This window comes from Ochotona princeps, chromosome 16, assembly GCF_030435755.1.
Source record: "Ochotona princeps isolate mOchPri1 chromosome 16, mOchPri1.hap1, whole genome shotgun sequence".
Lineage (NCBI taxonomy): Eukaryota > Metazoa > Chordata > Mammalia > Lagomorpha > Ochotonidae > Ochotona > Ochotona princeps.
Genome location: NC_080847.1, coordinates 10,928,138 through 10,949,876, shown reverse-complemented (window position 1 = coordinate 10,949,876; position 21,739 = coordinate 10,928,138). Strand labels below are relative to the sequence as shown.

General features: G+C 47.4%; 1 protein-coding gene across 7 annotated transcripts; it reads left to right on the top strand.

Moving 5' to 3' along the window:
• The first annotated feature begins 1,979 nt into the window (after window positions 1–1,979).
• ZNF821 (zinc finger protein 821) lies at window positions 1,980–21,015 on the top strand. 7 transcript variants are annotated; one of them, XM_058675119.1, is made up of 8 exons: window positions 1,980–2,225; window positions 2,750–2,781; window positions 5,077–5,193; window positions 12,509–12,634; window positions 14,860–15,005; window positions 16,566–16,670; window positions 19,122–19,288; window positions 20,054–21,015. In XM_058675119.1, exons 3-8 carry the CDS (start codon window positions 5,154–5,156, stop codon window positions 20,706–20,708), a joined length of 1,239 nt encoding a protein of 412 aa, XP_058531102.1. In that variant the 5' UTR covers window positions 1,980–2,225; window positions 2,750–2,781; window positions 5,077–5,153; the 3' UTR covers window positions 20,709–21,015. The 7 variants fall into 7 exon arrangements, with proteins under 7 accessions (XP_058531102.1, XP_058531103.1, XP_058531101.1 ...); XM_058675120.1 differs by lacking the exon at window positions 2,750–2,781 and adding an exon at window positions 2,690–2,749; XM_058675118.1 differs by having other exon boundaries at window positions 2,690–2,781.
• The last annotated feature ends 724 nt before the right edge of the window (window positions 21,016–21,739 follow it).

Below are 21,739 nucleotides of genomic sequence, written 5' to 3'. Positions count from 1 at the left end.
CCATCAAGCTCCCTGCTTGTGGCCTGGGAAAGCAGTCGAGGACGGCCCAATGCTTTGGGACCCTGCACCTTTGTGGGAGACCCAGAAAGAAGTTCCTGGCTCCTGGCTCCAGGTCAGAACAGCACCAGCAGTTGTGCTCACTTGGGGAGTGAGACATCGGATGGAAGATCCTCTCTATCTCTCCTTCTCTCTGTATATCTGACTTTGTAATAAAAAAAAAATAAATCTTTAAGAAGAACAAATTTAGGCTGGAGCATAGGAAATATAAGTAAATTTCTTATTGTAATATGTTTTGATTATAACCCCGAGTAACCCTGGGTTACTTATAACCCTGGGTTATCAGAACAGCATGCATTAGTCTCTATTTGCAATTCTAGGAAGCAGAACAAGCTTCCTAGATCTATATAGTACCTTAGTAAAGGAGCCAAGAAATTTCACTGCAGGCTAACTTCATCTGTTGAAAATGTCAATTAACTGGGCTAGTGTCATGGCAAAGTAGGCTAAGCCTCCACCCACAGTGCCAGTATCTTATGTGGGCAGAGGTTCTTGTCCCAGCTGTTCCACTTCCAATCCAGCTCTTCTGAGAAAGCAGAGAACAGCCAAGTGCTTGGGTCCCTGCACCACTGCAGAAAACTTGGAAGAAGCTCCTAGCTCCTAGCTCTGGCCATTGTGGCCATTTGCGGAGTGAACCAGTACATGGAAGACATACTCTCTCTTCTTTCTCTCTGTCCTTGTTTCTATAAATCTGCCTTTCAAATAAATAAATATTAAAAAAAGAAAATAAAGTGTCAACTAAGAAACTTTAAAGTGAGGAAGGTCAAAACAAGAATGCTATATGCAGGGGTCAGTGTTGCGGCTGAGTTAGTTAAGCTACTGTGAGACCAGCATCCCACCGGTTTGTGTCCCGGCTGTTCCACTCCCGATTCAGCTCTCTGCTTATGGTCTGGGAAAACAGGCAAGTATGGCCCAAATCCTTGGGCCCCTTTTCCCACTCAGGAGTCCCTGGTGGAGTTCTCAGCTCTTGGCTTTCCTTCCTCCTTGCTTTGAGGGTTGTGACCATGTATGGAGGAAACCAGGAGGACAGATTTGTTTCTCCCTTTGACTGTAACTTTGCCTTTCCAATAAATGCATAAATATTTTTTCAAGTGCTTTATGCAGATACCAGGACCTGAATCCTTCAGCAGCAGGGTCAGCACTCTCATAAGCCCTGTGTGCTGGCCCCAAGTCAGCGGGCTGGCCCCTGAGGCTGCTCCTCCAGGCGCGGCCCACCTTCCCACCGCATCCGTCACCTTTCCACAGGGTGCGCCGAGGGTTCAGCCCTAAGACGGACGTGCAGGAAAGGAAAGGGGAAGACAACAGCAGGTGGCAGGATTGGGAAGCTGCGCCCAGACACCCCCAACTTTCCCCAAATACCCAGGAAGCGACAGCAGCTACCTTCAATACCCTTCCCCCAAGGATGCAGGTTTTTTGAGCTGGGAATACCCAGAAGAAATCTAAAGATCTCCCACCCCACCCCCAGTCTTGATCAGGGACCTCGGCGACCCGGGTGCTCCACAGCTCGGGAGCTGCGACGCAGGCGGGGACCCACGAGGAGGCTGGGCTGAGGCCAATGGGAGCCTGTGGTGGAGCTGCGGCTTTTGTGGCTCTGCTCGATGGTGCGGTCGGAAACCAGCGTCGGCGCCTACTAGAGGGTTTGGGGCGACCCAGGGGCTGACAGGGCCCCAGGCAGGAGCGCGGGGCTCGGTGGTCTGGGGGCTGGCAGACACAGGAAAGGGTCCCGCTCCGTGCAGCCTCCCGCACCCGGCGGTGGATGCTCCCTCAAGCTCCGCCTCCTCGGACCCTCGCCCCCAGGCCCCACCCCCAGAGCCCGAGGAGCGGGGAAGGGGGGACCCGGCAGCAAAGGGGGTGGGGGGGAGGGGAGGCGCTCGTGCACGCGCCCTGCTCGCGGCCGGTGCGCGAGTCGCGCGCTCCCGCCGCCCGCGTCGCCATCTTTTTTCCCCCTCCGTCCGTCTGTCTGCCGTTGGCTTTGTCCGTCTGCAGCGCCGTCCCTCGGCTTCCCGCCGCCGGCTCGGTTCCCGGAGCCCGTCCTCCCGTCCTCTGAGGCCCAGTCCCGGAGAGTCCCCGGCCCAGCCGATCGGAACTGCGGCCCGGGGAGCTCATTGTCCGGCGGTCCGTCTGTCCGGAGGCGGGGCCCAGGCGAGCGCAGCGACGCGCCGAGGCGCCGGGTAAAGAGACCGCCGAGTGCTGTTGCCCCCGCGGCCGGCCTGAGGATGCGGGACCGGGTGGGGGGCATGGGGTGGGGGGCGGACGGCCCGGAGGCCGTGGGGTCGCCGGCCGTCGGTCCTTTTGTCTGCGTGGTGCGAGGAGGGTGCGGGGGCGGCCGGGGTGCAGCTCTCCCTCCGGGCCGCCCGCCTGCCCGGGCTTCCCTCCGGGGTCCGCGCTGCGCTCCCGCGGGGCCTCGGCGGGCCGGGCCGGCTCGGACGGCCGCGCGGCCAGTGACAGGCCGGGGTGGGGCTGCGGGAGGGAGGCTGGGCGTGGGAGTGCAGCCGGGGGGCAGCGGCGCCCGTGGCTGCGTCTCGCAGGACGGCTTCTAAATTTAGAATTCAGGGAAGACTGGGTTGTCTGAGGGCTCGTCTGGGCTCCGCGGGAGGTACCTGTGCCGACCTCTGCACCTCCCCATCCCCGGGAGGGCGCGAGGTGGAGCGACGGAGCGCGGCCTGACCGGCGCCTTGTCCTCTCCTTCCGGCAGGTACCGACCGCTGCGATCCGGGCGAGTTGGAGGTGGGAGTGCGCCCGGGTTCCCCTCCCCCCCGCCGGTGGCTTCATCCCCCGGCACCTGTGGGAGAGCCGCTGTGCTGGGGGAGGCCGCGCCCCCTTCCCCAGGGCGCTTGGCCTTGCGCTTTAGGCGGACAAAGCCGTGTGCCTCTGCCAAGTACAACCCCCACTCCACCCCCCGCCCCGAGCCTTGAGGCTCAGTTTACCCTTGGACCATCTGTCTGCCGGAGGCGATGTTCAGGCCGCTATCCGTGTTTAATTGAGGGGTGGGGAGGGTTTGTTTGAGAATGGGCTTTGGAGACTGAGACAAGTGCAGAAAGTGAAACGAAACCAGTGGCTGTCGGGCAGCGTGGCTATTGGTTTTATTTTAGCCGGTAAACTGTGGGGTAACCTCAGACCTTGCTGTTAGGTCAGGAGTGGCCTTTCGGGTCTCTGTGTAACTTACTTATTTTCTCAAGAGTTCATAGCCCCGCAGTCTGTGGTTGGCAACGAGGGAGGAGGTGCGTGGTTTTGTTATTGGTTTGTTTGGCTTTCAGAGAGGAGAGGGTGCTGGTTTCCTTCCCTCTCCGCCCCCACCCCGTCCTTCAGGTGTGAAATCCCATTGGGTACCACCTGGTCAGTTCCCGCTTCGGCCACTAGGAGGACCGTGAGAGGCAGTGTATACTGTCTATTTAAACATGCAGATACTGATCCCTCTGCCTTCGGCCTTACAGCTTTAGCATTGGCCTCCCTTCCAGGAGGGACTTGGTTAGGTTTATCTCACAGTTTCAGCTTCTGAACTTGACGGAGAGAAAACGTAAAGACTGGTCAGGATTGCTCTTTCTTTCTTTCTACAGTAGGGAGGTATACTTTTAGAACAGCTGAGGACAGTCGGCTTTTCTTGCAGCTTTCCACTTGTGGTTCCAGACTCCGCGAGTGTGGTGCTCATTTTCTGCTTCTGTTGGTACAATCACTGCTTGGTTAGAAAGAATGACGGACAACTCTTAGGATATACATTACCCGCGCTAGCCCTTAGCATCCTGCTCTTGGAGTCACTGAAATGGATCTTCACTGTATACATCTCGAGTTTTCCTTTTTTATTGTTAATTCAAGGTCTGAAAAAGCACTGGACTTGATATACAGATATGATAGAAGACTGCCTGAAAGCTGCTTCCTTTGCCACTTCCTGTGGAGGCCTGACTGCCATTTGCGGTTTCTTTCTTCTTTTGCTAAGGGGAGGCAGGATCTGATTGCAGGTTTGAGGTACAGAGAGGAGTTAGTTAGCACAGCAGGAGGTGATCCACTAACCCAAGTGCAAAATGGGTACAGCCAGATGTCGTCACCCCTCTTAAGGCAATATACTCCGATTTGATTTTGCTTATTCAATGTGAGTACAGAAATGGGGAGAAAACTTCGGAGGTAGTCCACATCCATATTCCTGTCTTAGGCAGGAAAGAGAATCCCTCCCTCTCTCTCTTTTAATCCATATCTGTTGTTTCATCCCATTCTTGTTTAAAGAAAATGACAGTTTCTGCTGCTAATCTATTTCAGAGCCTCTAACAGTGTTTGTGGCTGGGACGCTTTTCCCTACAGTTAACCAGGAACTTCAAGGCTCGTGTGTCTGGGTTTGGGGAGCTTTTTTGCCTGCTCCTCCTACTGGTCTCTGAGACAAGGCTCTGCAGTTGTTAACTTTGACCCCTCCTCAGAATGCATGAGCAGGTCCAGGATGAGGCTGCCCATCAAGGTGGTTAGTGTGCGTACCCTGACGTCCACAGGGCCTGCCACTGTGTCTTGTCACCAGCTTGAGGCTCTTGTTCTCAGGCTGTTTTCACAAGAAATGCCTGAGAGTTTGGAGACATTTGCTGTCATGTGGGCATGTGATGCCCTCGGTGCCTCTAGACCACACACCTTCCTAACACCCTTCCCAATGCCACACTGGTACAGGTTAGGGAGCATGTGGGGTGTGAACTGCCAGCCTTTGGCTTCTTTGTGCTGCTTTTATTCCTTCAAGTCTATGGTCCTCCTAACTTTGGTTAGACTTGCTTGCCTGGATTTTACTTCCTCTGACTTCCTGCGACCTTGATCATGATCCCTTCAGTGTATTCTGCTGTGGATTTGAGTGGAATTCCCTAATCCTCTGAAAGAGTTCTCTTTAATTTTTGATGACATTGCACTTGAGATTTATTCATTTCTTTTGTGAGCTCATTTTTTATTAACTGATGAGTTTATATATATGCTATGAAGCTGTTTTGAAAATCTTTAATTTTGCCTCATTTCTAGAGAAAATGACGTGATAGTATCTTTTTTTTTCTTTTACTGTAGGTTAATACTTTGCAAAGTGATAGTAACAAATCCAGTCGTGAAGCTGGGAAAGGCCAGAATTCTCAGATCAGAGAAACATGTCCCGTCGGAAACAGACGAATCCAAATAAAGTTCACTGTGAGTACTGGGCTGTCTCTTCTGGGACCTGGGTGTGCTGAGGGTTGGAATGAGTAAGTAACCTGCTCTCACACTAATTTATAAGGAAGAACGGGTCTTGGATGTTTAAAGTGTGCCTTGTTTCTGGAAAAGGTGTTAGAAACCTCTCAAGTGTATGTGCAATTGATTCATGCTTAATATCTACATGAACAAATAATTAGAGGAAGCTTGAAATCCTCGTGCTAGATTATCTTGGGCTATAAAACAGTGTAAGATATCCAAGACTGTAATGTAACCTTACACACAAGACACACATGAAAACACGAGATAATACATGCCGAATAGGAATGCTGCAAAGTATGTGTGCTACAGAAGTTAAGAGAAGAGAAAATAGTTCTGCTGACTGAGATAGTGAGGGAATGTTTGACAGGAGAAGCCCTAAACCATGAACTTGAACTGGGCCTTAGAGGGGAGAAAGCAAATTTAAAAAGAAGAGAGACGGAAAGAAGGAAAGTAGGAAAGTGAGAGTAGGGAAAATGATGTGAGCAAAGGTCCAAGAGGCCTCCTCTGTTCAGAGGATGGAGAGATTTTTGTCCAAAAGTCATGGATCATGGATCGTGAGGCTAGAAATGCTTAACTAACTTATGGAGGCCTGCAGGTTAGGCCAGGCCAAGTTCAAACATCACTCTGTATAGTGCAGACTGTATACTGTATACACTCAGTATACTGTAGACTGCAGGTTTTTAAGCAGGTGTAGTGTTTTGTTCCAAGGAGGAAGTGTGTGGGAGTGCAGGAAAGACTAGAAACAGGAAGACCAGGTATGTCCCCACACTGTTGCCTTGTACTGTTTCAAAACTGTTTCACATCTTTTATTCCATTAACTAGATTGCAAACTTCTACAGGAGATTTTGCATCATATTCCTCTCTACTTCCAGCGCTGCTTATAGAGGGTATTAAAAAGTACTTTATAGAATCAGTGGTAGAGTTATGCAGACTTAAGATGCTTTGCCATTTTCGTGAAATTTGAGGAGACATGCATGGTCATGCAAATAGTCATTAAAATGAAAAATATCTCCCTTTGAAAAGGCGGCTGAGCAAGTCACACAATGTCTGAACCAATTCACACCTGTAACATCTGAAAAAGATTTTTTAAAGAAAAAAAAGCCTGAAATTTGATAAATGTCAAGACTAGAGAACTAAAAGTTACTAAAAACATTCAATATTCCAAATATGTCTCGTCTTAAATTTTGGATAGTTTCAAGAGTATGAGAGAAAATACTTGTATCAGAAGAATTAAGAGAGCTTTGACATCTTACAGATGAATGAAATTAGGGTAGCAAACTGCCATATACAGTTCATTCTAAGTCCTTGGAAAATCCCCGAAGATAGAAATGTTGGATATTTCCAAGAGTATGTTCTAGAACAGGCAGATGTCTGAGCTATTTAATAGAAAGCTATGCATGAAGATATCTAGGGTTTAGAAAGAGGTCAGAAATCGCTGCTAAATAGGAAAATTCAGTGGGCCTGAAGGCAAGGAATGTCAAGGTGGTGAGTAGTTTCTCTGGCACAGGCGTCCAACTCGGGTCAGTGAGGTTATCTTTTCAACTCTGCTTAAAGCTGCATTGATTAAGAAGACACAAATGTCAACCCAAGCAGCTAGGACAGGAAAGATACTCTTAGTAGAAATGAGGCTTCACAAATAAGGCAATTATAGGCCTTACAGAGTGCTTATAAAACCTCATGTCCCAAGAGCCTGGCTAGCTTTGAGGAGAGAAGCTAGGGGAGCAGCAGCAGGGTTGTAGTAAAACAAGGGGAGTCAGTAAATGTTTGTGTGGCCTGTGCCTGCATCACACTGCATGTATGCTTCAGCTGCATCCCCTCCCATGATGGTGGGGCAAAGCCAAGATGAGCTGGAAACAAAGGTGGACAGCAGGTTCCAGGGGAGGGGAGAGCCAAGCAAGTAAACTCTGCTATGGTGCACTGGGTGGGACTTTGCTGAGTTTTCAGTGGTGAGCACTAGGAGATTCTGTAGTGGGGCTCTACACTCAGATGTCTAGCTACTTCGACAAAGCAGACCCCTACGGAAGGGCTATTGACAATGGCCTGGGAAGGCAGCTGTGAAGGCTTCTCCAAAAGGCTTCACAATAAGACTTTCTCCAAAAGGCTACACCGGGAATCCACGGCTTAGACAGGAGCGTTTGTGATGTCCACCGTAGCAATCGGGACAGACTGCTGTGGCCTTTACTTGGTTTTCCTCAGGACTGTTTTTTATGGCTCAGTTACTGGCATGATCCTTTCCCCAGAAACACTGGACAGATCCTGTGTTTTGCCTACCTCACTTCATTAATCAGCCTGAGGTGGAGCTTCTGGAATAGAGCCCAGAACTGCTGTTGGTCATGGAGAAGCTGCTGAGCGGCTGAAGTTACTGACGGCCCCTCCCTCCTCCACCCTGGGCCCATCTCACCCGTCCCAGGACAGGTTTCTGTGAAGAGAGCTTGAAAAGACAGTCCTTTGCAAACTTGCATTTAGTGCGAACCACTAAAAAAGGTAAAATTAAGAGTTTTAACCTCAAATTGCGAACTACATAGGAGACCAATAACCTCCAATTTCAATTAAAAGCTTTTCATGGAGAAGCAGGAATAAAAAGCTAACTTTTTTGCCTTGATTCTGTTCTTATCCTTATGAGGTAAATGGCTCTGTTCCCCACAGGTGACGGTGCCCTGGGTTACAAAAACTGTCAGCTCCAAGGGGACACCTCAGCTCCTCATTCCATTCCTAACTCATTATTTCTAAACTTGACATCTGCTCTCTCAGGGAACATATTTCATCTGCTTTAATTCATTTCAGTCAGCCTGAAATTGTATTTATTTAGCTGTCCCAAGAACCCAAAGAGAATTCTATAACGTTAGTCATCCCCATAACTTTCCTCTCAGTCTTCTCAGCTCTTCTCCAGATTCACTTACACGGCCTTGTTCTTATCTGAAACACCTTAGCCAAATCAGACAAACAGTATCTTGAAAGGAGAAATGGTAACTTGGTGTTTCAGTTATGATGCCTACCTGACTCTTCTCAATCATTGATAGATATTCAGATAAGATGGTGGCCCTACATTATTATCTGGAATCATAGGATTTTTTAAGACCTACTCTAACAGTCTCAAGATAGAAATAGTTTTATAAGGGCTGGTGTTGTGGCCTAGCAAGTCAAGCTGCTGCCTACAGCATCAGTATCTGTATGGGCACCAATTCAAGTCCCGGCTGCTTCACTTCCCATCCAGCTCCCTGCTAATGCACCTGAGAAAGCAGCAGAGGAGGGCCCAAATCTGCAGGCCCCTATACTCATGTGGGAAGCGAGGAAGAAGCTTCTGGCTCCTGGCTGGCCCAGCCACAGCCATTGCAGCCATCTGGAGAGTGAACCAGTGGAGGGAAGACCTTCCTCTCTGTCTTTCCCTCTCTGAAGCTCTTTCAAATAAGTAACTCTGCATGGTAAAAACAGGCAATTTGATAACACTTTTTAATCATTACTGTCTCTCTGGATCACTCTTTTTTAAAAGGCATATTTACAGAAAGAAGGAGAGACATTGAGAGAGAGAGATCTTCCATCTGCTGGTTCACTCACCAAATGGCCACAGTGACTAGAGCTGAGCTGAGCTGATTCAAAGACTGGAGCTTTTTCTGGGTCATCCACGTGGGTGAAGGGGCCCAAGGACTTGAGCCATGTTCCACTGCATCCCTAGGCATAAAAAGGGAGCTGGACTGGAAGTGAAGCAGCCCGGACTTGAACCTGCACCCACATGGGGTGCTGGAGCCAAAGGCTGAAACGGCCCACTTCCCCCTGGTGCTGGCTCCTCTGGATCATATTTTACTTGAGTTAACATGTTTTCAGCATGTCTCACTAGCTGCTTAGAAAAGGATGATTCTGAATGATTAGATTTAGAGATTAGGTAAATAGTGACTTACTGGAAGATCATTCACCTAAATGCTAAAAATTTTTTAAATGATTTTTATATGTTTTGTTTTATGGGTGCTGTTTAAGTAGGAACATTCCTGAGGAATAAAGTTTACTTTAGCCTTTTTCCCCCAGTCAGTAATAAAGTAAAATAGAACAGCATGGCTGTTTATTCCAACTACCAAAAAAAGAAATGACAGAATTAACTTTCTCCAATTAACCTACACAGGATTGCTAGCAAGAATCTTACACAGCTGAGTAGTACTGGATAGACTCTTCTCTGTTTTTGAGGACTTAAATATTTTAGAAAATAGAAGGGCTTGATGTGATGGCTCAATTGGCTAATCCTTCCTTTGCAAGAGCCAGGATCCCATGAGTGCTGGTTCGTATCCTGGCTGCTTCACTTCCCATCCAGTTCCCTGCTTATGGCCTGGAAAAGCAGTAGAGGATGCCCCAAAGCACTGGGACCCTGCACTCTCATGGAAGACCTGGAGGAAGCTCTTGGCTCCTGGCTTCAGATTGGCTCAGCTGTGGCCATTGTGGCCAGTTACAGAATGAACCAGCAGATGGAAGATCTTTCTCTTTGTGTCTCCTTTTCTTTATAAATCTTCCTTTGCAATAAAAATAAAATAAATCTTTAAAGAAATCAATAGATAAAATAAATTTTGGGAGTAGGCTTGGCACAGCAATTGGGAACCATTTGGGACTCCCACATGTCATATTGTAGTGTCTGGATTCAAGTTCTACTTGACTTCCATTCTAACTTCCTGAAGGCAACAGGTGATGGTTTCAGTACTTGGAACCTGTCATCCACATGACAGACACAGATAGAGCTCCAGGTTCTGTGCTTCAGCCTCACCCGGCCCTGGATATTAGGGAGCATTTAGTGAGCCAGCAGACCAGGGATCTCTCTCTGTCTTTTTCTCTCTCTGTCTCTATGCCTTTCAAATAAAATAAAAATAAGCAAGGGTATGGCGCTGCAGCTGAGTTGCTGCTGGGAATGCCAGCATCCCGCATTGGAGAGCCTGGTCTGAGTTCTGATTCTCTGCTTCCCATCCCGCATCCCGCTAATACATGCTCTGGGAGGCAGCAGGTGACAGCTTAGGTACTCAGGTCCCTGCCAGCCAGGTGAAGATGCTGATTGTATCTGAGGCTCTTACTTTGAAACTGGTCCACTGCTAGTTGTTGCAAACATCTGGGGGAATGAACCAGTGGATAGAAGGTCTTTGTGTCTATCTCTCTGCCTTTCAAATAAAATGAATATTAAATTCTAAAAATACATAAATTGAATATTCTGTGTTTAAATACATAAATAAATTTGACCTCAAATTGATGGGTATTAAACTGAGTCACTGGCTCACCCTCAAAGGTCTTTGTCCTTTTAGATGTCTTCCTACTAATCCAATGATGATTCTCTGTTAAGAAAAGAAAAAACAAACAAAAAAACTATTGTTTATTCTTGGTATGTTAGATACTTAACTGGTGTTTAGCTGGGAATTTTTAGAGACCAAAAGTGTCACAGATGAGAAAGGTCTGACCCTTGAGGATGACATGCTAGCATGTAACTTGCGCTCTTGTGCCATGTCTGCCCTGGTCCCTATGTCTGAAAACACCAGGTGGCCACGATCTAGCACTTGCCAGGTAGCTAACAAGGCAAATCGAATATTTTACTTCTACAGAGATGGAGAAGAAAACAATCTATACAGAATTAATTTTTTTTTTTTGCTTTCTCTAACAGTAAATCATATGCAATGTGGTATTTTACATATTATGAAAACTTACTTAAAGCAGCTTATTTTTCCTTTACTGGAGGGCTGTGAACTGGGAGTAGCTTCAGTACCAACCACCTTCGTTTCCACCCACAGTGTGAGTCATAATAACCATAATGTTAGTTTCTCTAATCCTGGCTTGATAACTCATGACATGGTGTCAGATCCGTCATTTTTGCTTTTGTCACATACTGGCCTGAGAACATTGTTTTGCCATTCCAATTGTATATATCAATTTCTCGTGATAAGAAATTAACACTCACACTTGGAACACAGCCATTCTCTTCACATAAACACAAGTATTTGTTTTTAGCAAAACCACTTTGATGAACGTTTTAACCTTTTATTTATACTTTCTTAGAAAGTTATTTTAAAAATACCGCACATTAGAGTTGGATAGACATATTTGAGTATTTGGTTCCAACACAGACCTTAGTTTCCTCTTCAGTAAAATATTGATAGTAATAAGAGTTTGCACAAAATGCAGGTGAGGTAACGACCAAAGCACTTAACAAGCAGCCTAGAAACAGATAGTGTCAAGTGGTAACTGTTTCAGGGTTCTGCATTTAGCAGATGGTAGGTCCTCAGTGTTCGCTGAGTGAACCACACGAGGTTTAGCCTACTGGAGCACCTGGAGCGCAGCTGAACGCAGGCCATCCCTCCTACAGCACTGTGCCCTGTCTGGGAACCTGAGCCCGTTCACTCTCCTTCCTCACTCCTGCTCTGATGTCAGACATCTCATCAGGGCTTTTTGTTCTTCCTTTTTGCTGGCCAGGGAATGGAAACTGTAGTTTCCACTGTAACTGAGATCATGGAAACCCTGGAGAAACTGAACTCATTTTTGTTCTTGTGGTGTGGTCTCCTGGAAATAAAAAAGCACTTCAGTGTTAACTCTTCAACAACTGCATGGATCCCATGCATATTGTTCATCAAATACAAACTTAAGGACAAGTCCAGGGCCATTGGATACTAAATACAAAATAGAGACCACACTGAACCCAGGAGACTAAATAGATATTACTTGTTGTATATGAGTGTGTTTCCGAAAGGTTATCCTCAGCAAAAATTAGTTCACATATTGTCTGTTCCTCTGATCCTGTGTGAATCTGATCGCACTAGAAAGGGGAAAACTGCGAAAGCATGTTTTGAGAGGGGACCAGATGAGAAATGGAGTTAGAGAGATTATTGGAAGGATCATTGGAAACACTTGAGGCAGGGCTGTAATGGGAGCACATTAAAGTCCTGCCCAGATGGGGCTCCCCATTTTCATCTCATCCTCTTGCCACTTCTTGTCTCTGTTTCCCCATGCCTGAGCGAAGGCTGTAAATGGAGTTGAGGATGCTGTAGTTTTATAAAGAGGTTGTTGATTGTCTTTGGAAAAAGTCAAGTCTATGAGGATTTAAAAGTAGCAGGCTGTACTTCCTAGAGCATCTGGCTTACTGCCCAGGAGGAGGAACTGTGCCCAGAAGCCGCTGGAGACAGCCGGGTGATTCAGAGCTGAATGGCCCACCACGGGTACCTGCCCGTCTCCTCCTCTAAAGGGTCTGACCGTCCAGCCAGCTTGCCTGGGGATGTGCTTTCCAGCTGGTGGCCTGACTATTTTTCCTTGTGACCACCAGGGGATCAAGTATTTGCTGGGTTAGAAGAGCAAGCCCGCCAGGCGATGATGAAAACTGATTTTCCTGGAGACCTTGGCAGTCAGCGACAAGCTATCCAACAACTAAGAGATCAGGACTCCAGTAGCAGTGAGTTCCGCACCTTCTGGTAATGACTCAGGGCAATGGGAGAAGAATGATCAGAGTGTGTGTGCTCTGGGGATGCTGCATGGGGGTTGGGAGGAAGTACAAAGGAGGAGATGGATGAGTCCTTAAGGCCCCCATGGATTCACAGGTGTGTGAGCATGTGCTTTCCAGAAAGACAGGGCAGGTCTGGCATCATGTCCTGTGAGTACACAGAGTACAGTACTTAGCACTGTGCAGTTCAGATAGGTCTGTGATGGTTGTGATAGAAACGCCACAGTAACTGAGGAAAAACTCCCTGTCTCCTAGGATGTACTCATACATAATTAGTAAAACGTAAGGATAGCACTGATCAGTTTTTACTTGAGGACCCAGTTATGTCACTTAGTGATGATATTATGTAACACATAAAATACTAATGTAGAGCTTTTCCCATACCAAGTTCCTAGTTAGATCCCTGTGGTCAACAAAAATGGAAACAGGCTCTTACAAGTTGAGCCTCACGACTGTCTGTTCCTATGACCTCCAGACACCTTGTGAGATGTTTTATTTCCTGCAAAGATTTCCACACTTTGCTGATCTCAGAAGTTTGATGCTGGTTATTATAGTCAATTCAGAATGACATCTGATTTTCTCCACATATGAGTCTGGGGAATATAAAAGAAAAAGAGTTCTATAACCATCTACAAACTACAGTTTCTGCCTGTATAAATATTTAAGCAACACCATAAAATAACAATTTCATGACTAATCACCCAGGTACAGAACATGAACCCCTAAATTTCTAGAAAACCTGTGGGAATCATCTGTTTCTTGAATATCAGGTAAGAACAGGAACAATTACAAAAGTCCAGAAGGTTTCTATCATTTCTGGAATGTGCTTTCTAGACAGCACATTCATTTTTAAAATATCATTCCAGCAAAGATACTTGTACTAATGATAAATTATAAAACTTTGTTTGCTATAAAATTGTCTTAGACCAAGCTTACAAGTATTCCAGTAGGAAGCTGGTGAGAAAACACAGTATAATTTAATCTCCACCCTTCCTTCAAATTCGAGATGGATTCAAATGAAATGATGCTTTGAGCTGGGACTGAGGCATAGAGGCCATAGCTCTTTGAGGGCTCACCTCCAGGCCACTGACTACAGCATATAATGCAGCTGATTTAGCTACTTTGTCCTAACGAAAGGGAATGTAGGCCAGCTGTTGCTCAGATAGCAGCAGCCTGGGGAATTGTGCAGGAGGTACTGGAGAGACCAGGAAACCCCATGTGCAGAGCAGAGTGCCTACGTGTGGCTGGGACAGGGTGGAATCTGATAGCATCCCCAGGTTTACCTTCCTCTTCCTATCTTCAAAGTACTAGCTTTTGTTTTATTTTGTTTTCCTTTGAGAAAGAACTCTGTTACTGTGGGGTTTTTGGTTTTTAAGATTTTTTTTTCATATAATAGAGAAAGAAATAATTAGCTCACACAAATTTTGCAGATCCCCCACTGGCATATCTTCGTACAGCCACATCCTGTCCCCTATAGTCATAAGAAATTACATTTGATTCTCAAGTGCAGAATGACCCATCCTTTCCATTTAATACATTCCGTTATCTATCAGTTACTCTGAAAGACTGACAGAAACAATGGATTTCTATAGCTTGGAATGCTGTGTCCTAGTGGAGTAAGAACAGTGTGGAGGGTATTCTGCTGCAAGTTGTCTGAGGCTGGTTGCTGTGGGAATTTTTCCACTGCAAAAAACAGCCCTTTACCTCTAAAGTGACATTGTTTACCGAATTCATTACTGCCTCCTTTACTGGTAGAAAGAAGAACTTGGTGGTGCTACTACTGTAAGTCTGCCTTGGTTTTTCTGGAAAAGACTAGATTAGTAGAATAGTCAGCGTGGCACCACGGAGAAAAGTAAGATCAGCAAGACCTGTTGCATAGTCAAAGTGTGGTATGCTGTGAGGTCCCTAAGGAGGTGCAGTAGGAAGTGTGAGATATTTGACAACTGTATAGAAGGATTCTTTTTGTGACAATATAGAGGGCCCAATAACCATTTTCTCTTTAGTACATACTTAGCATAATAGCTTTGCTGGCTTCACTTCATATGCTTTGTACCTAAGAATTGATATTAGTGAAGATCTGAAAGTGTTTTTCATTATAGCTGCAAACTTTAGGGTGGACACCTCAGTAAGTGTTCATGCAGAAAAATCAGAGCAAATGACCAGTTTGTGTGTTCCAGGTGACAGTGAGGGTGATGAAGAGGAGACCACACAAGATGAAGTCTCTTCCCACACATCAGAGGAAGATGGAGGGGTGGTCAAAGTCGAAAAAGAGTTAGAGAATGCAGAGCAACCTGTTGGTGGGAACAAAGTGGTAGACCATGAGGCAAGTGACATGGCCCCTGAGTCTTGGACCATTCTACCCCCCCTCTGTCTGAATGCCTCTCTCGTACGTGTCACCATCCTTCCTGGAATGGTCTCCAGGACCCTCAGATGAAGCACCTTCCTGTGTAGCCCCAGAGCCACGCCTTAGCCACAGTTCTCTTTGCACCCAGCTTTCCTTTTCCACCTTCCCTCACTGCAGCTCAAGTAACACTCTCCTTCCCGAAGCTCCCCACTTCTTTCCAGACATGATGTCCACCTTTTCAAAATGAAGAGCTGCCTTCCCAAGGTTTATTCTAGAATGTGCTTGCAAATTTAAATCAAAGTGTTATTTGAAGTGCTAACTTCTCACTCACTTGTTTCCCGAGAATTCCTTCACTGAGCATAGTAGTAGGGAAGCTATTTTTTTAAAAAAATAATTATTTATTCTGGGCCCGGCGGCGTGGCCTAGCGGCTAAAGTCCTCGCCTTGAACGCCCCGGGATCCCATATGGGCGCCGGTTCTAATCCCGGCAGCTCCACTTCCCATCCAGCTCCCTGCTTGTGGCCTGGGAAAGCAGTTGATGATGGCCCAAAGCCTTGGGACCCAGCACCCGTGTGGGAGACCCAGAAGAGGTTCCTGGTTCCCGGCATCGGATCGGCACGCACCGGCCGTTGCGGCTCACTTGGGGAGTGAATCATCGGACAGAAGATCTTCCTCTGTCCTCCTTTCTGTATATCTGACTTTGTAAAAAGATTTATTTATTCTTATTGGAAAGTCAGATTTACAGAGAGAAGGAGAGACAAAGAGAAAGACCTTCCGTCTGCTGATTCACTCCCCAAGTGAACAGCCAGAGCTGAGCCATTCTGAAGCCAAGATCCAAAAGCTTCCTCCTGGTCTCCCACGTGGGGTCCCAAGGCTTTGGACTGTCCTTGACTGCTTTCCCAGGCCATAAGCAGGGAACTGGATGAGAAGTGGAGCAGCTGAGATACAAACCGGTGCCCATATGGGATCCCGGCGCGGTCAAGGCCAGGACTTTAGCCCTAGGCTACTACACTGAGCCTGCTACTTCTTTATTTAATTTTGGGAGATAACATAGAGCAGCTCTTTGTGGGGCAACCTATGTCCTCATGACAGGAAGTTTTGGTCAAACGGAATACAAGTTGAGGGTAGGCATTTGGAATTGCAGGTGAGATATCACTTTGGACACCCACATCCCATGTTAGAGCGTCTGGGTTTGAGTCCTGGCTTCACATCCAATTCCAGCTTCCTGCTGATGTGCAACTTGAGAGGCAGCAGATGAAGGCTCAGGTGGTAGGGTCTCTGCCAGTCTCGTGGGAGATCCTGACTGAGTTTCCAACCCCTGACTTCAGTCTAGCTCAGCCCTGGCTATGATGGACACCTGGGGAGATGGGAAATCTGTCTCTATTTTCCAAATAAATAAAAACAAAAAATAGATGAACATGGGTGCAGTTTACTTCCCTTTTAACTATTACTTAATAGCAGGACTCCCTCTTAAGAAGGGCTGGGGCAAGGAAGAGACTAGTCAAGAATCTTAATGAGTTTACAATTTGTTAAATTGCAGGTCACTGAGAGTTTGAATTCTGACCCCTTGCTTGAGCTCTGCCGGTGTCCCCTCTGCCAGCTGGACTGTGGGAGTCGGGAGCAGCTGATCGCTCATGTGTACCAGGTATGGTACAGGAAGCTGGGTGCTCTGCAGCACTGGTTCTGGCAGCTTGATGGTAGCTCAAACCCCCAGATGCTGTTTTGGCCTGGCCTCTGCCTCCTAAAGGAAGCATGGGTTGTTGTTTCCATTTAGATTCCACTCTAAACCTCAAAACATTGTAGAGAATAAGTGGGATATATTGGGTAAATATGTTCCCAGATAAATTATGAAAATCATTGTTTTTCTAAACTATTTACTGCATTTCTATACACAGATTTTGTTTTTCTAAAAGGCTGATAGAAAGGGAAAGGCAGATAGAAAGGGAAAGGCAGATAGAAAGGGAAAGGCAGAAAAATAGATTTCCCATCCACTGGTTCACCCCCAGAATGCTGTAACTGCCAGGTCCCGGATAGGCCAAAGTCAAGAGCTAGAGATTCTATCCAGATCGCCCATGTGTGTGACAGAGGCTCAAATACTTGGGCCATTATCCTTTGTTTTCCCAGGCGTTAATGAATGTTTCATATGATGATGTAGAAACTACATTACTAAGACTGAGGGCTTTTTTTTTTTTTAAAGATTTATTTTTATTACAAAGTCAGATATACAGAGAGGAGGAGAGACAGAGAGGAAGATCTTCCATCTGATGTTTCACTCCCCAAGTGAGCCGCAACGGGCCGGTGCGCGCCAATCCGAAGCCAGGAACCTGGAACCTCTTCCGGGTCTCCCACGCGGGTGCAGGGTCCTAATGCATTGGGCCGTCCTCGACTGCTTTCCCAGGCCACAAGCAGGGAGCTGGATGGGAAGTGGAGCTGCCGGGATTAGAACCGGCGCCCATATGGGATCCCGGGGCGTTCAAGGCGAGGACTTTAGCCGCTAGGCCACGCCGCCGGGCCAGCTTTTTTTTTTTTTTTTTTTTGAAAGATTTATCTTTATTGGAATTGCAGCTTACACAGAGAAAAGGAAAGACAGAAAGATCTTCCATCTGCTGCTTTACTCCCCATGTGGCCGCAGTGGCCAGAGCTGAGCTGATCCGAAGCCAGGAGTCAGTAGCTCCTTTCAGGTCTCCTATGTGGGTGCAAAGTCACAAGGCTTTGGGCTATCCTCTACTGCTTTCCCAGGCCACAAGCAGGGAGCTGCATGGGGAAAGTTAAGCAGCCAGGATACAAACTGGTGCCCATATGTGATCCCAGCGTGTGCAAGGCAAAGATTTAGCCACTCTGCCATCACGCCAGATCCTGCGGACTTTGTTATTTTTATTTCTTAAACATCTCTAATTTTTAACATTTGTATTTATTTGAGAAGCAGAGATATAGACAAACAGAAACAGCCCTTGTGTGCTGGTTAATTCCCCAGATGCTTACACCACCACTGACTGGGCCACAGCTCGGAGTCAAGAATGAATCCACGTTTCCACATGGGTGGCAGGAGCCAGTGCTGTATCTGAGGGTCTGCATTAGGAGGAAGTTGGATCAGGAGCAGAGCAGGGTATTGAATCCATGGAACTCCAACCTGGGATACAGGTGTGTCAGACATTAGGCCAAATGCCTGCATAGGGCTTTGTTTTAAAGAGAAGAAACAATTAGGGGTAGATGTAGCGGCCTACGGCTTAAACTGCTGCTTGAGACACTCAGTATTCCGTATCAGAGTGCTAGTTTGAGCCCTCACCTCCACTTTCAATCTAGCTTCCTGCTGCTGCATCCTGGGAAGCAGCAGATGGCCTGAGTCCTTGGGCCCATGCCATCCACATGGAAGACCTGGATGGAGTTCCAGGTTCCTGGCTCCACCTTGGTCCAATCCTGGCTGTTACAGTCATTTGGGGACATGAACTAGCAGAGGGAACCTCTTACTCTGCCACTCTGCCTTTCAAAGGGATGAAAACAGTTAAAAAATTACTTAACACAAATGTTTTTGAAGTATTGGTGTCAGTGTGCACAGGGGGATCAAAATAACACAATTTCACCTTCTGAACCTTCCAACCCAACTGCAAGACACCTGTGCCTTGTGATCCATACTGAAAAAGCACAGGCACATGGAGCTCCTGGGTGTACCATAGTGTTGGTTCTTGTGGATCAATATTTCCTTCAAAGATTGTCTCAAAGACTGAGGAAGGCAGGACATAAATAATTCTTACATATATATATATCAGTATTCCCTACCAGCTTCTAGATTTTGCCTTCATCACTCCTTTAACATGCACTTGTTAACTGCAAAGTATGTGCCCGGAGACAGAGAAGTTATTCCCGTCAGGCTTGAAGAGGGCTCTGCCTCTAGTGCCTTGTGTCCCTCAAGCCAGCCATGTATTCTAGAATGCAGTCGGACCTCAAGCAAATGAAACCTGAGCAAAGCCAAACCCATTAATAAAAGAGACTGACTTGTCCAGGAGCTTAACAGAGGAAACAGTTTCATACCTAGCAAGTGAGTACAGATTGTCCTGGAGGTAGTGTAAGATTGATGAGTGAAGATTCTGTTTTACAGCACACTGCAGCAGTGGTGAGTGCCAAGAGCTACATGTGTCCTGTCTGTGGCCGGGCCCTCAGCTCCCCAGGGTCACTGGGTCGCCACCTCCTAATCCACTCAGAGGACCAGCGGTCTAACTGTGCTGTGTGTGGAGCCCGTTTCACCAGCCATGCCACCTTTAACAGGTTAGCTGGGCACCTAACCCTGTTTTGCTGGGAATAAGTTACTGGGTATCAGTTCTTTTCCAAGTCTAGGGGAAGGCTGGAGATTCGTGCAAAGGCGACTGAGTCATGATCATCTGAAAGCACAAGTTAAGGCTAGGAAATATGTGTGCCCATTCCATTCCCTATCCTCAAGGGGAAATGAATTCCCATTTTTTCCCCTTCTGAATAGTAGTTGCAACCAGAAAGAGATGTAGGCAAGTCAAATATCATGAATGAAACAACATGTTGAAGAGCAGTTACAGGGTGCTGAGGACCTGATGCAGGGGCCTACAGCTCTACTGTGTCCTAAGAAGACTGGAACTCTGAGGCTACTGTGTCCTCATGCCACTCACCTGGCATACAATGCAGAGGTCTCCCTCACATTGCAGGCAGTAATAGATGAGGGGGGCAGGCTGAATGGTTAATGAAGGAAGCTTTCCCTTCCAGGACTCTTCATTCCACAGCAGGGCTGCCCTGCACAGCTCTTTCCAAACACCCTCATTCCACCTTGAGTGACAACCTCACACTGATTTCTGGAAGGTTGCTGTGGCAGTCTGCTGAGTCTCTAATTCCAGGCTGGGGCTTTAAGACTTGGTTGACCACCCTAGCCCAAAAAGAAGATGCCTCCCAGGCATTCACACTGACCTCTAGTGGTGAAGCAGCCGATCTGGTGGGTAAATAGGTCTGGGCTGGATAGACCAGAACCTTACAAGAAGGAAACACTAAGCATACATGTTTGCTTTCCAGTGAGAAACTTCCTGAAGTACTTAATATGGAATCCCTACCCCCAGCCCGTAATGAGGGACCCTCCAGTGCTGAGGGAAAAGACATTGCCTTTAGTCCTGCAGTGTACCCTGCTGGAATTCTGCTTGTGTGCAACAATTGTGCTGCCTACCGTAAGCTACTGGAAGCTCAGACCCCCAGTGTACGCAAGTGGGCCTTACGTCGACAGAATGAGCCTTTGGAAGTGCGGCTACAGCGGTTAGAACGGGAACGCACGGCCAAGAAGAGCCGCCGGGACAATGAAACCCCGGAGGAGCGGGAGGTGAGGCGCATGAGGGACCGGGAAGCCAAGCGCCTGCAGCGTATGCAAGAGACAGATGAGCAGCGGGCACGCAGGCTACAGCGCGATCGGGAGGCCATGCGGCTCAAGCGGGCAAACGAAACCCCAGAGAAGCGACAGGCCCGGCTCATCCGAGAGCGAGAGGCCAAGCGGCTCAAGAGGAGGCTGGAGAAAATGGACATGATGTTGCGAGCTCAGTTTGGCCAGGACCCTTCGGCCATGGCAGCCTTAGCAGCTGAAATGAACTTCTTCCAGTTACCTGTCAGTGGGGTGGAACTGGACAGCCAGCTTCTGGGTAAGATGGCCTTTGAAGAGCAGAACAGCAGCTCTCTGCACTGAACCATACCCTCCTGCCCACCCTCCCTCCATGCATTGCACCTACCCCAGTCACAGGAGTTAGTGCTGCAGCCATCCCAAGGTCATCCTTGCTGCCAGGGGCAGGCCCGAGCTGGCTGCAAGTGGACCTGTGTACCCCTTGCATGTGGGTCAGGAGACACCCAGCCCAAGGCAGCTCTGGACAAGGGAACAGGCGCACCCAGAGGACTGGACTTCATAGCCCACTGCTGTAGGCTGGGCTTTGGGACTGTGGGGCCCCCAATACGGCCCAAGAAGTTGTGAGGACAAATAAATTAAATTTTTATCTTTACTGGCTTTTCCTGCTTTTCTTTCTATTTCATTCTAGCAAATGCAGTGAGCTAGGAGGGAGGTGAGTGGCAGCTCTCAGGCAGTGGCCTGTACTGACCGTCTCCTGAGAGAGTGTGCTGAAGTCACTGCGGCTGTTTCAGCAGAGGACCCTTCCTAGCTGAAGAGTAACTGTGACGCTGAAGGAGCAATGTCGACTTTGTGAGGATCCGTTCCCACAATCAAAAAATGAAGATCTCAGTGGCCCTAAGGGTTACTAAAACCTAGCTTACTTTTTGAAGACTCACAGGCAGTAAAGGGCTAAAGGGCTTTCCTCATCACTAGACTAGGCATCCCTTTAAACCAGGCTCAGGCTACTTTCCACAGCAACACTGTCAGACATTTAAAATACCACTGTGCACAGCAGTCAGCTAGGTCAGGGGCTTTGTTCATAGAAATGGCTGAAGTATTAAGGTCCACAGTACCAAGGAGCTCATATTTGGAAAAGGGTTACTTCATCTTCTTGTGTATTCCCCAGAGTCATCACAGGATAATAAAACCCGCTGAGGAAAATGCCACATTAAGGAGCTAGGAAGCTCAAGTCAAAAGCAGCAGAAAGCTACAGCAAAGTGACTGCCCTGGCAGTTCCTATAGCTACTAGATCATGGAGGAATCAAGAGCTGAGGTCATTTCTGAGAAACTTGTGAGACAGTGCAGAATGAACACACAGCTTTCCTTTGCCTACACCA